The sequence below is a fragment of the Balaenoptera musculus genome, chromosome 3 (assembly GCF_009873245.2).
Source record: "Balaenoptera musculus isolate JJ_BM4_2016_0621 chromosome 3, mBalMus1.pri.v3, whole genome shotgun sequence".
In the NCBI taxonomy this organism is placed as follows: domain Eukaryota; kingdom Metazoa; phylum Chordata; class Mammalia; order Artiodactyla; family Balaenopteridae; genus Balaenoptera; species Balaenoptera musculus.
Window position 1 is genome coordinate 157,363,750 of NC_045787.1, and position 13,786 is coordinate 157,377,535.

General features: G+C 44.4%; 1 protein-coding gene across 1 annotated transcript in view; it reads left to right on the plus strand.

The window, feature by feature from the left end:
- Window positions 1–13,786, plus strand: part of PBX4 (PBX homeobox 4) — a 57,710-nt gene that overhangs the window by 24,212 nt on the left and 19,712 nt on the right. Inside the window, 1 exon segment of the mRNA XM_036849210.1 lies at window positions 5,803–5,876. Within this exon segment, the coding sequence (XP_036705105.1) occupies window positions 5,803–5,876 (74 nt within the window).

Below are 13,786 nucleotides of genomic sequence, written 5' to 3' on the forward strand. Positions count from 1 at the left end.
TTCGTGGCCGTCTGTATGTCTTCTTTGGAGAAATGTCTATTTAGGTCTTCTGCCCATTTTTGGATTGGGGTGTTTGTTTCTTTAATATTGAGCTGAATGAGCTGTTTATAATTTTGGAGATTAATTCTTTGTCCGTTGATTCGTTTGCAAATATTTTCTCCCATTCTGAGGGTTGTCTTTTCGTCTTGTTTATGGTTTCCTTTGCTGTGCAAAAGCTTTGAAGTTTCATTAGGTCCCATTTGTTTATTCTTGTTTTTATTTCTATTACTCTAGGAGATGGATCAAAAAAGATCTTGCTGTGATTTATGTCAAAGAGTGTTCTTCCTATGTTTTCCTCTAAGAGTTTTATAGTGTCCAGTCTTACATTTAGGTCTCGAATCCATTTTGAGTTTATTTTTGTGTATGGTGTTAGGGAGTATTCTAATTTCATTCTTTTACATGTAGCTGTCCAGTTTTCCCAGCACCACTTATTGAAGAGACTGTCTTTTCTCCATTGTATATCTTTGCCTCCTTTGTCATAGATTAGTTGACCATAGGTGCGTGGGTTTATCTCTGGGCTTTCTATCTTGTTGCATTGATGTATGTTTCTGTTTTTGTGCCAGTACCATGTTGTCTTGATTACTGTAGCTTTGTAGTATAGTCTGAAGTCAGGGAGTCTGATTCCTCCAGCTCCGTTTTTTTCCCTCAAGACTGCTTTGGCTATTCGGGGTCTTTTGTGTCTCCATACAAATTTTAAGATGATTTGTTCTAGTTCCGTAAAAAATGCCATTGGTAATTTGATAGGGATTGCATTGAATCTGTAGATTGCTTTGGGTAGTATAGTCATTTTCACAATGTTGATTCTTCCAATCCAAGAACATGGTACATCTCTCCATCTGTTGGTATCATCTTTAATTTCTTTCATCAGTGTCTTATAGTTTTCTGCATACAGGTCTTTTGTCTCCCTAGGTAGGTTTATTCCTAGGTATTTTATTCTTTTTGTTGCATTGGTAAATGGGAGTGTTTCCATAATTTCTCTTTCAGATTTTTCATCATTAGTGTATAGGAATGCAAGAGATTTCTGTGCATTAATTTTGTATCCTGCAACTTTACCATATTCATTAATTAGCTCTAGCAGTTTTCTGGTGGCAGTTTTAGGATTCTCTATGTATAATATCATGTCATCCACAAACAGTGACAGTTTTACTTCTTCTTTTCCAATTTGTATTCCTTTTATTTCTTTTTCTTCTCTGATTGCCGTGGCTAAGACTTCCAGAACTATGTTGAATAATAGTGGTGAGAGTGGACATCCTTGTCTCGTTCCTGATCTTAGAGGAAATGCTTTCAGTTTTTCACCATTGAGAAGGATGTTTGCTGTGGGTTTGTCATATATGGCCTTTATTATGTTGAGGTAGGTTCCCTCTATGCCCACTTTCTGGAGAGTTTTTATCATAAATGGGTGTTGAATTATGTCAAAAGCTTTTTCTGCATCTATTGAGATGATCATATGGTTTTTCTTCTTCAATTTGTTAATATGGTGTATCACATTGATTGATTTGCGTATATTGAAGAATCCTTGCATCCCAGGGATAAATCCCACTTGATCGTGGTGTATGATCCTTTTAATGTGTTGTTGGATTCTGTTTGCTAGTATTTTGTTGAGGATTTTTGCATCTATATTCATCAGTGATATCGGTCTGTAATTTTCTTTCTTTGTAGTGTCTTTGTCTGGTTTTTGTATCAGGGTGATGGTGGCCTCATAGAATGAGTTTGGGAGTGTTCCTTCCTCTGCAATTTTTTGGAAGAGTTTGAGAAGGATAGGTGTTAGCTCTTTTCTAAATGTTTGATAGAATTCACCTGTGAAGCCATCTGGTCCTGGACTTTTGTTTGTTGGAAGATTTTTAATCACAGTTTCAATTTCATTGCTTGTGATTGGTCTGTTCATATTTTCTGTTTCTTCCTGGTTCAGTCTTGGAAGGTTATACCTTTCTAAGAATTTGTCCATTTCTTCCAGGTTGTCCATTTTATTGGCATAAAGTTGCTTGTAGTAGTCTCTTAGGATACTTTGTATTTCTGCAGTGTCTGTTGTAACTTCTCCTTTTTCATTTCTGATTTTATTGATTTGAGTCCTCTCCCTCTTTTTCTTGATGAGTCTGGCTAATGGCTTATCAATTTTGTTTATCTTCTCAAAGAACCAACTTTTAGTTTTATTGATCTTTGCTATTGTTTTCTTTGTTTCTATTTCATTTATTTCTGCTCTGATCTTTATGATTTCTTTCCTTCTGCCAACTTTGGGTTTTGTTTGTTCTTCTTTCTCTAGTTTCTTTAGGTGTAAGGTTAGATTGTTTACTTGAGATTTTTCTTGTTTCTTTAGGTAGGCTTGTATAGCTATAAACTTCCCTCTTAGAACTGCTTTTGCTGCATCCCATAGGTTTTGGGTTGTCGTGTTTTCATTGTCATTTGTCTCTAGGTGTTTTTTGATTTCTTCTTTGATTTCTTCAGTGATCTCTTGGTTATTTAGTAACGTACTGTTTAGCCTCCATGTGTTTGTCTTTTTTACGTTTTTTTCCCTGTAATTCATTTCTAATCTCATAGCATTGTGGTCAGAAAAGATGCTTGATATGATTTCAATTTTTTTAAATTTACTGAGGCTTGATTTGTGACCCAAGATGTGATCTATCCTGGAGAATGTTCCGTGCGCACTTGAGAAGAACGTGTAATCTGCTGTTTTTGGATGGAATGTCCTATAAATATCAATTAAATCTATCTGGTCTATTGTGTCATTTAAAGCTTCTGTTTCCTTATTTATTTTCATTTTGGATGATCTGTCCATTGGTGTAAGTGAGGTGTTAAAGTCCCCCACTATTATTGTGTTACTGTCAATTTCCTCTTTTATGGCTGTTAGCAGTTGCCTTATGTATTGAGGTGCTCCTATGTTGGGTGCATATATATTTATAATTGTTATATCTTCTTCTTGGATTGATCCCTGGATCATTATGTAGTGTCCTTCTTTGTCTCTTGTAACATTCTTTACTTTAAAGTCTATTTTATCTGATATGAGTATAGCTACTCCAGCTTTCTTTTGATTTCCATTTGCATGGAATATCTTTTTCCATCCCCTCACTTTCAGTCTGTATGTGTCCCTAGGTCTAAAGTGGGTCTCTTGTAGACAGCATATATATGGGTCTTGTTTTCGTATCCATTCAGCAAGCCTGTGTCTTTTGGTTGGAGCATTTAATCCATTCACGTTTAAGGTAATTATTGATATGTATGTTCCTATGACCATTTTCTTAATTGTTTTGGGTTTGTTTTTGTAGGTCCTTTTCTTCTCTTGTGTTTCCCACTTAGAGAAGTTCCTTTAGCATTTGTTGTAGAGCTGGTTTGGTGGTGCTGAATTCTCTTAGCTTTTGCTTGTCTGTAAAGCTTTTGATTTCTCCATCAAATCTAAATGAGATCCTTGCCGGGTAGAGTAATCTTGGTTGTAGGTTCTTCCCTTTCATCACTTTAAGTATATCATGCCACTCCCTTCTGGCTTGTAGAGTTTCTGCTGAGAAATCAGCTGTTAACCTTATGGGAGTTCCCTTGTATGTTATTTGTCGTTTTCCCTTGCTGCTTTCAATAATTTTTCTTTGTCTTTAATTTTTGCCATTTTGGTTACTATGTGTCTTGGCGTGTTTCTCCTTGGGTTTATCCTGTATGGGACTCTCTGCACTTCCTGGACTTGGGTGGCTATTTCCTTTCCCATGTTAGGGAAGTTTTCGACTATAATCTCTTCAAATATTTTCTCTGGCCCTTTCTCTCTCTCTTCTCCTTCTGGGACCCCTATAATGCGAATGTTGTTGCGTTTAATGTTGTCCCAGAGGTCTCTTAGGCTGTCTTCATTTCTTTTCATTCTTTTTTCTTTAGTCTGTTCCACAGCAGTGAATTCCACCATTCTGTATTCCAGGTCACTTATCCGTTCTTCTGCCTCAGTTATTCTGCTATTGATTCCTTCTAGTGTAGTTTTCATTTCAGTTATTGTATTGGTCATCTCTGTTTGTTTGTTCTTTAATTCTTCTAGGTCTTTGTTAATCATTTCTTGCATCTTCTCAATCTTTGCCTCCATTCTTATTCTGAGGTCCTGGATCATCTTCACTATCATTATTCTGAATTCTTTTTCTGGAAGGTTGCCTATCTCCACTTCATTTAGTTGTTTTTCTGGGGTTCTTTCTTGTTCCTTCATCTGATATATAGCCCTCTGCCTTTTCATCTTGTCTATCTTTCTGTAACTGTGGGTTTTGGTCCACAGGCTGCAGGATTGTAGTTTTTCTTGCTTCTGCTGTCTGCCCTCTGGTGGTTGAGGCTATCTAAGAGGCTTGATGGGAGGCTCTGGTGGTGGGTAGAGCTGACTGTTGCTGTGTCGGACAGAGCTCCGTAACACTTTAATCCACTTGACTGTTGATGGGTGGGGCTGGGTTTCCTCCCTGTTGGTTGTTTTGCCTGAGGCAACTCAACACTGGAGCCTACCTGGGCTCTTTGATGGGGTTAATGGCAGACTCTGGGAGGGCTCATGCCAAGGAGCACTTCCCAGAACCTCCGCTGCCAGTGTCCTTGTCCCCATGGTGAAACAGAGCCACCACCTGCCTCTGCAGGAGACCCCCCAACACCAGCAGGTAGGTCTGGTTCAGTCTCCCCCTGGGTCACTGCTCCTTCCCCTGGGTCCCGATGCGCACACTACTTTGTGTGTGCCCTCCAAGAGTGGGGTCTCTGTTTCCCCCAGTCCTGTCAAAGTCCTGCAATCAATTCCCACTAGGCTTCAAAGTCTGATTCTCTAGGAATTCCTCCTCCCGTTGCCGGACCCCCAGGTTGGGAAGCCTGACGTGGGGCTCAGAAGCTTCACTCCAGTGGGTGGACTTCTGTGGTATAAGTGTTCGCCAGTCTGTGAGTCACCCACCCAGCAGTTATGGGATTTGATTTTTCTCTGATTGCACCCCTCCTACCGTCTCACTGTGGCTTCTCCTCTGTCCTTGGACGTGGGGTATCCTCCTTGGTGAGTTCCAGTGTCTTCCTGTCGATGATTGTCCAGCAGCCAGTTGTGATTCTGGTGCTCTCGCAAGAGGGAGTGAGAGCACGTCCTTCTACTCCGCCATCTTGGTTAATCTCCCAGAACCCTTCTAAAAATATTTTTCGTATTTATTTATGGCCACGTTGGGTCTTCGTTGCTGCACGTGGGCTTTCCCTAGTTGCGGCGAGCGGGGGCTACTCTTCATTGCAGTGCGCGGGCTTCTCATTGCAGTGGCTTCTCTTGTTGTGGAGCACGGGCTCTAGGCGCGCGGGCTTTAGTAGTTGTGGCACACGGGCTCAGTAGTTGTGGCTCACGGGCTTAGTTGCTCCGCGGCATGTGGGATCTTCTGGGACCAGGGCTCGAACCCATGTCCCCTGCATTGGCAGGCAGATTCTTAACCACTGCGCCACCAGGGAAGTCCTTGCTAAGTTAATGTTGCAGAACACTGGGATAGGATGGCTGGGGTTTCCGCTTATGCATTAAAGTGCTACTCTAGAGCAATAGTGTGAACACTGCTTTCAAATTATTGGACCTTGAGGTTTCATAGTTCTTGATGAGTTATTTGCATTATTTAAATTTGCAGTGTTTAAAGGGAAATGTTTTGAATATTACTCTGTTTGAATTTGGTACAAATTGAATTCAGTTGAAATGCTATGGTTCTGTCCTTTCATAAGAGGGTTTTTCAACAGACCTGGCAGACTCAGTATAGAGGATCATTACTCTCATGCACAGAATGACTCTTCTCTTTCTCACCTGCTCCTCTGTCACCTCTCTTTCAGAAAGCATACTCTGAATTGTCATCAGATGAAGCCTGCTCTCTTCAGTGTGCTCTGTGAGATCAAGGAAAAGACAGGTAGGCCGTTGAGAAGACACTTCTTCTGTGGCACCAGGACCACAACAACCTCGCACCTCTGGTCCTGGCTCAGCCCTAATGTGCGTCGTGGGCCATCTTGCTCGTCACATCCCTCTCTGGCAGCGATGGTTCAGTTGGTTCATTTGTGCTTTGTCAGAGCCCTGCTTTCTGGTGTATCACACTCATTTATTTTGCAGTTTGTAACTAGAGAAATACTGTTGCCAGTGAGTAACAAGCAGCTGCATTCTAGGTGCAAGACTTCAGAGGCACTGTGGCATTCAGTTGTTTTACAAAAGGATCTGAGATGACAGAATTAGGAAAGTAGAATCATAATTTTGTTTTGTTTGTTTTAAGCATCCAAAGTAGTCCCCATGGAAGCTTCTGCCACTGCAAATTCTTTTGTTAAAAGAAAAAAAAAAAGGAAAATCGTTTCATATTGAATTAATTTAGACTTGCAGAAAAGTTGAAAAACTAGTACAGAGAGGACTTCCCTGGTGGCGCAGTGGATAAGAATCCACCTGCCAATGCAGGGGACACGGGTTCGATCCCTGGTCTGGGAAGATGCCACATGCCGCGGAGCAACTAAGCCCGTGTGCCACAACTACTGAGCTTGTGCTCTAGAGCCCACGAGCCACAACTACTGAAGCCCACGAGCCACAACTACTGAAGCCCTCACACCTAGAGCCCGTGCTCCACAATAAGAGAAGCCACCGCAATGAGAAGCCCATGCACCGTAATGAAGAGTAGCCCCCGCTCGCCACAACTAGAGAAAGCCCACGCGCAGCAACAAAGACCCAACGCAGCCAAAAATTAATTAATTAATTAATTAATTTTTAAAAAAGAAGGAAGAAAAATTAGTACAGAGAGTATACCCCTCTCCCAGCTTTTTCTAATGGCAACACCTTCAGAACCATAGTGCAGTGATTAAGCCAGGAAATTGATGTTGGTACAATGCTCTGTAACTGAGCAACAGGTGCTATTTGAATTTCCCCAGATTGTGTCCTAAATGCCCTTTTTCTGGTCCAGGATCCCACACTGCATTTAGTCATCGTGTCTCCTTAGTCACCACCAACCTGTGAAGTTTCCTCCATTGTTCCTCATCGTCCATGGCTTTCATACTTTTGCTGAGACCTGCTCAGTTATTTTATAGAGTCCTTCAGTGTGGTTCGTCTGTTGTTTCTTCATAATTAGACTGAGGTTGTGCACCTGTGGCAGGAATCGCACAGAAGCAACGTTGTCCTTCTCAGTGCATCGTATCGGAGGTATGTGCTGTCAATAAGTCCTATCACTGATAGGACCGCTGACCTTGATCACTTGGTCAAGGTTAATAGCAATTTGAAGATGGTTTACAAGAGAAGCCACAAATATGGTGAAGACATCATTTAAACCAAAATCATCATTTAAACCAAATCAGAGAAAGATTGTCACTTGATTTCTTAGAATGAGTTGGTGTCTCTTTTTTTTTGGCTGCATTGGGTGTTTGTTGCTGTGCACGGGCTTTCTCTAGTTGCGGTGAGCGGGGGTACTCTTCATTACGGTGTGCAGGCTTCTCATTGCAGTGGCTTCTCTTGTTGTGGAGCACGGGCTCTAGGCGCGAGGGCTTCAGTAGTTGTGGCACGTGGGCTCAGTAATTGTGGCTCATGGGCTCTAGAGCACAGGCTCAGTAGTTGTGGAGCATGGCTTAGTTGCCCCACAGCATGTGGGATCTTCCCAGACCAGGGATCAAACCCGTGTCCCCTGCATTGGCAGGTGGATTCTTAACCACTGCGCCACCAGGGAAGTCCAGAGTGAGTTGGTCTCTTGAGATCAATTATTTGAATGTTGTGTGTCACTTTGGAGTATAGCACTTGAGTTATGCTGGGGCTCGTGGAAAGCACGTATGTGGTACAAAAGTATGTTTCTTTCTCAACACGGTTTTGGTGCAAGGTTGACGTGTACTTGACATGGACGGTGGCAGAGAGCAGTGAAAGGGTCTGAATTCCGCTTTACCTCTGGCTCCATGACCCTGGCATGTGACTGAAACTTTCTCTGTCCCCAGTCCTTCTCTGTGACTTGGGGACAGTGATAACACTTAGCTCACGGTTACTGAAGACTGTGTGAGTTCTTACGTGTAAGGCTATGGGTGTGGTGCCAGCCGCCAGTAGTTATCTGGTGACTGAAAGAGAAATTCAATTTTTTTTTAAAATTTTATTTATTTATTTATTTTTGGCTGCGTTGGGTCTTCACTGCTGCGCGTGGGCTTTTCTCTAGTTGCGACGAGCGGGGGCTACTCTTCATTACGGTGCACGGGCTTCTCATTGCGGTGGCTTCTCTTGTTGTGGAGCACGGGCTCTAGGCACGAGGGCTTCAGTAGTTGTGGCACATGGGCTCAGTAGTTGTGGCTCACGGGCTCTAGAGCACAGGCTCAGTAGTTGTGGAGCACGGGCTTAGTTGCTCCATGGCATGTGGAATCTTCCCGGACCAGAGCTCGAACCTGTGTCCCCTGCATTGGCAGGCAGAGTCTTAACCACTGTGCCACCAGGGAAGCCCGAGAAATTCAATTTTAAACCTACATTTGTTTCACCCAAATGCTGTAAGGATGTGATATTTTCCCCCCACAGTTGAAATATTTTTTATTGTGATAAAATATACATAACATAAAATTTACCACTTTCCCATTTTTAAGTGTACAGTTCAGTGGCATTAAGTACATTTACATCATTGTGCAACCGTCACCACCATCCATCTCCAGAGCTTTTTCATCTTCCTAAACTGAAACTCCTTACTCATTAAACACTTACTCCCCATTCCCCACTCCTCTGGCCTCTGGTAACCACCATCCTTCTCTGTCTTTATGAATTTGACTGCTGCTCTAAGTACCTCATGTAAGTGGAATTATACAAGATTTGTCCATTTGCGACTGGCTTATTTCACTTAGCATAATGTTTTCAAGGTTCACCCATGTTGTAACATGTGTCAGAATTTGCTTCTTTTTTATGGCTGAATAATATTCCATCATATGGATAGACCACATTTTGTTTATCCATTCGTTGTGGGACATTTGGTTGTTTCCGCCTCTTGGCTATTGTGAATAATGATGCTAATATCTGCACAAATATCTGTTTGAGACCTTGCTTTCAGTTATTTGGGGTATATACGCAGGAGTGGAATTGCTGGATCACATGGTAATTGTATATTTAAGAACTGCCATACTGTTTTCCACAGCAGCTACACCATTTTCCATTCTAACCAGCAGTGCACAAGGGTTCCAGTTTCTCCACATCTTCTTCAACACTTGTTATTTTCTGCATTTGTTTTGTTTTGTTTTGTTTTTATAATAGCCATCCTAGTGGGTGCGAAGTGGTATCCCATTGTAGTGGACATGATATTCTTTTACACTTGTTTGTATTTTAAAGACTCTTTGTTTGATGACAGCAGATTTTGGGAATCATATTAGTTCAAAGGAATATCTCATTGTGGATCTTCATGGTGTCAATCCTTAACCCAGGTAGAAGTCAACATTTTATCTGTTATCTTTACCACTACTTTCCTTTTTCATAAGAGCCAGCATATTTCTGTTCTAATTCTTTTACCCTCTATGCACTCTGTAACCCAAAAGCTTATATCCCATTTGGTTTACAAAGTCACTGTAGTTTGAGTGGTCTACGTTTGTTCTCACAGGTTTGTTTGTATGTGTTTAACTTTTTATTTTGAAACAATCACAGGTTCTCAAAAATGTTCCAAGAATACGCAAATACATTTTCTCCCCGAACTATTGGAGAGTAAGTTGCTGCCACGATGCCCCGTGACCCCTGCACACTTGAGTGCGTTTCCAACAGGGACAGTCTCCTTTTTACCCACAGGACAACTGTCACGGTCAGGAAGGGAACACTGATACCCCACCCACCATGGAATCCGCAGATCTCATTCAGGCTCTGTCAGTTGTCCCAATAATGTCCTTTATAGAAAAGGACAAAAAGGTCAAAATCTTGTTGTGTTTAGTTATCACATCTCTTCGGTCTTGTTTCATCTGTGACAAGCCCCTGTCTTTCCTTGACTTTCATGACCTTGACCATCTGGAAGATCACAGGCAAGTCCCTCCATCTGGGTTTATCTGGTGTTTCCTCATGATTAGATTTCTGCTACACATCCTCAAAATGAATCAACGCCTCTTCTCACACAGAGGCTGCTCAGTGGTGCCCACGTTTGCTCTGTCCCCTATTGATGACTTTAACTTTGGTCACTCAAGTGAGATAGTGTCTGCCAGACTTCTCCTTTTTAAAGTTGCTCCTTTTCCCTTTGTAATAAGTATTCTGTAGGAGGTACTCTGAGACTATCCCTCATTAAATTTCCCTTTTATTCATTTTCGTATTTTGTGTCGGTATAGATTCATGGAGTCTTATTTTATCACAGTTACTATTATCACTCATTTCGACGCTCAAATTGTCCCAGGGTTGGCTAGTGTGAGACCCTTCAAGCTGGCTCATGTCCTTCTGACATGTCTCCATCAGCCTTTGAGCATTCCCTTCCTTGCTGCCATAACATGTTCCAGGCTCTTATTCTTCCCTCTCCTGCTGGGCCGGAATCAGCCATTTCTCCAGGAGCCCTGGCTCCACTTAGAGTAGATCTTGGTCCTGGGTATACTTGTTACTATTGAGGCTGTACTGCTCTGGTCGCTCTCAGGGCACAGAGCTCAGGAGTATTTGTGGGGGATGCATATATACGTGTACACACACACATTCATGTCTATTTTTACTGTATCTGCATATATTGAAAACCATGAGGTCATTTCAGTATCTTTTTTTTTTTTTTGGCTGCACCGGGCAGCTTGTGGGATCTTATTAGTTCCCCGGCCAGTGATCAAACCCGGGCACCGGCAGCGAAAGGGCCGAGTCCTAACCACTGGACTGCCAGGGAATTCCCTCATTTCATTGTCTTTAATTCTGGTTCAGCACCACAGAGTTCATTCTATTTCTCTCTCTCTCTCTAGATTGGTAACTCCTTTCTCTGACAATAAGAACCCTGCTCCCATCATCCTCAGTACTTTTACTTATTTAATCAGTCGTTCCCTCCCCCCGTCACGTGTATCCCATCCTCCTCCCTCACGTGCATCCCTTTTCACCACCTCAGCCCCTGACCCGGGTCCCCCACCAGCTCCCACGGGTTGCCCTCCTCTGCGGACAGCCCCTTGCCCTGTAGGTCCCACACTAAGCTCCTGCTCGGGTGCCTCTCACAGGCGTTTGAATGTCTAATGGCCCGTCTTGTCAGTTCCTTATTTAAATTATGGGGAGCAGATATTACGACTTCTAGTAAACAAGGTTGGGTTTTTTTGGGGTTTAAACAAGTTTGTCCTTAACCCCTCGCAGCACTCCCTTCAATCCTCTGTGTGAACCAGGTAAGCAGCATTCCTACAGCTGAACCCGAGAGTCCTGTGAGCTGGAAGAAACTGCCCACGGGGGACACGCCAGTGTGTGTCCATCCCCTGGAGACATTGGCTACAGTCACATGTTCCTCAGGACCGTTGAACTGTATGATGTTGATCACACCGTCTTAAAAATCTTCCAGTGTTGGGGCCTCTCTCTGAGGTGTGCTGTCCCCCTGCCAGCTCCCACCTGCCCCCAGGGGGAAGAAACAGCCCTTTGGGGGTGGTGGTTCCCCACTGCCCTCAGCAGTTGGCTCTGTCATCAGAGCTCCTTGGATGTGTGGGCCCTTGAGGTTTTTACTGACAACTTAGCTATGCAAAAGTAAGGAATTTAGTAGTAATAAAAAGCAGTTTTTCAAAGTAGTTTAATCAGCTGTTGTCTCAGGAAGCTGTAGTTCTTGATGACCTTTTCCCCATTAGTGAGATGATGCTGGGACCGATGGGGAAACTGCTCCTTGAGAGCTGTGGGTGTGCGCTGCCTGGCCACTTCTCCTTTCGCTTCATCTGATTCCGTATGTCCACATGTGAACACAGCTGTCAGTCAGCTTCAAACTCAGCAGTTTCAGGAGGAAATGAAAGGCTTGAGACCTACTGCCATCAGGACAGGCTGAGGTGTCCGTTTTAGCCCACGCCGCTGCCCTGTCCCATCCTCCCAGGTGGCAAGGGCCACACTCAGGGCTTCTGACTCCACCCAGGCTGAATCCCAAGGCGACTGTAGGGCTCAGAGCATAGGCCATGCATCAGATCTGGGCATTTCTTCAGAAAATCATGCTTCCTTTCCACCGATTGGCTCAAACATCGGGGTGCCTGGTACATTTGGGGGCATGGCAGCACGGGGTTGGGGCAGCACCACTCAGCCTTGAAAAGCACTAGCCATCACAGTTGCCGAGAGCGCCTAAATGTCAAGTTCAGTGTGGCCAGGTGTCTTTTCATATCAGTAGGAAGTGCAGTCGTGGAAGCACTGTGTTTCCAGCACATGGGCCGCAGGCCTTACAGTCTCCAGGATGGGCCACAAGGAAAGTAAATGAGATCTCAGTGCCGCCTCAGCTTCCCCCAACCCCATGACCAGGAATGACCAAGGCTTGGCCCAAAGAAAACTATTCAGGATCCTGATCCTGCACCGGGTTCCCATGGGCCTCTGCCCGATGCGCTATCCTGCAGGCTGGGCCTCCTGGGGTGCCCACACTGGGAGATGGCACATTGGCTTCTTGATTTAACCCATGTTTCTCACATTTCCCTCTAGCTAATGTCTGCGACAGACCTTTAGGGTAAACACTAAACCTGCACAGAGTGTTTAAAGCCCAGTAGGTATTGATGGAGCATGGGCCACAGCCAGAGAGCTCCGCGAGTCCTGGCATCATTACCCCAAACTTCCAGTGGCCCGGGACAGACATTTACTTCACTCGTGTTTTACAGATGAGCAGAGTGAAGCTCCGGAGAGAGGGTTGCACCCCAGTAACCCACAGCCAGGCTGCATGCTGCCCCTCCTCACCCTTTTCTGGCTCAGGGAGGGAACTCCGCACCCACAGGCCCCGGGCACTGTCTGTGCGTCTGCTGCTCTCACTGCACCCATGATGGCTCCTGGCCTCTGCAATCTGTCTCCTCTGGTGAGCGCAGGGTCTAGGATGAGCCGTGTCCTAGGACTGCCCTGGTACCTGACACACAGTGTACACACCTTATATTTTTGTTGAATGAAGAACTGTTTCTGGTGACTGATACCTATTAAGTGAAATCCTTTTTATCCTGTACAGCTTACGGGGTTCAGGAAGACTGAGTGTCTGGGGCCTGACTTAGAACCCAGGGCTTATCATTCGTATCATCCTGAAAAGAAAGCCATCCTCCATGTAAACCGTTGTCGAATGTTCCTGGAAGCACTAACCCACAAGTTCCAGGAATTGCCTTCTGATGCCTCCTCCGGCCTGTGGGAAGGACACGGGTGCATCTTCCAGGGTCGATACGCAGGCCCTCCACCTGTGCTCTCCTCTGTGTGGTGTCTGGGTGGTCCTGCCTGCCGCAGTCTCTGAAGGCCAAGGATACCCTAGGAGTAGACCCCTCCCAAATCCTTCCCTTGAAACAGCCATCCTTCTTGGTATCTGGAGGAGCTGTCCTGAGGAGAACAAATAAACCCTTTTTTTTTTTTAATTAATTAATTTATTTTTATTTTTGGCTGTGTTGGGTCTTCGTTTCTGTGCGAGGGCTTTCTCTAGTTGCGGCGAGCGGGGGCCACTCTTCATCACAGTGCGTGGGCCTCTCACTGTCGTGGCCTCTCTTGTTGCGGAGCACAGGCTCCAGACGCACAGGCTCAGTAGTTGTGGCTCACGGGCCCAGTTGCTCCGCGGCATGTGGGATCTTCCCAGACCAGGGCTCGAACCCACGTCCCCTGCATTGGCAGACAGATTCTCAACCACTGCGCCACCAGGGAAGCCCAAATAAACCCTTTTTAGAGAGCTTTGAATTTAGCTGGGAGGACCCAATACTGACTCAGTCCCTTTCCTGAAACCCTTGGGGC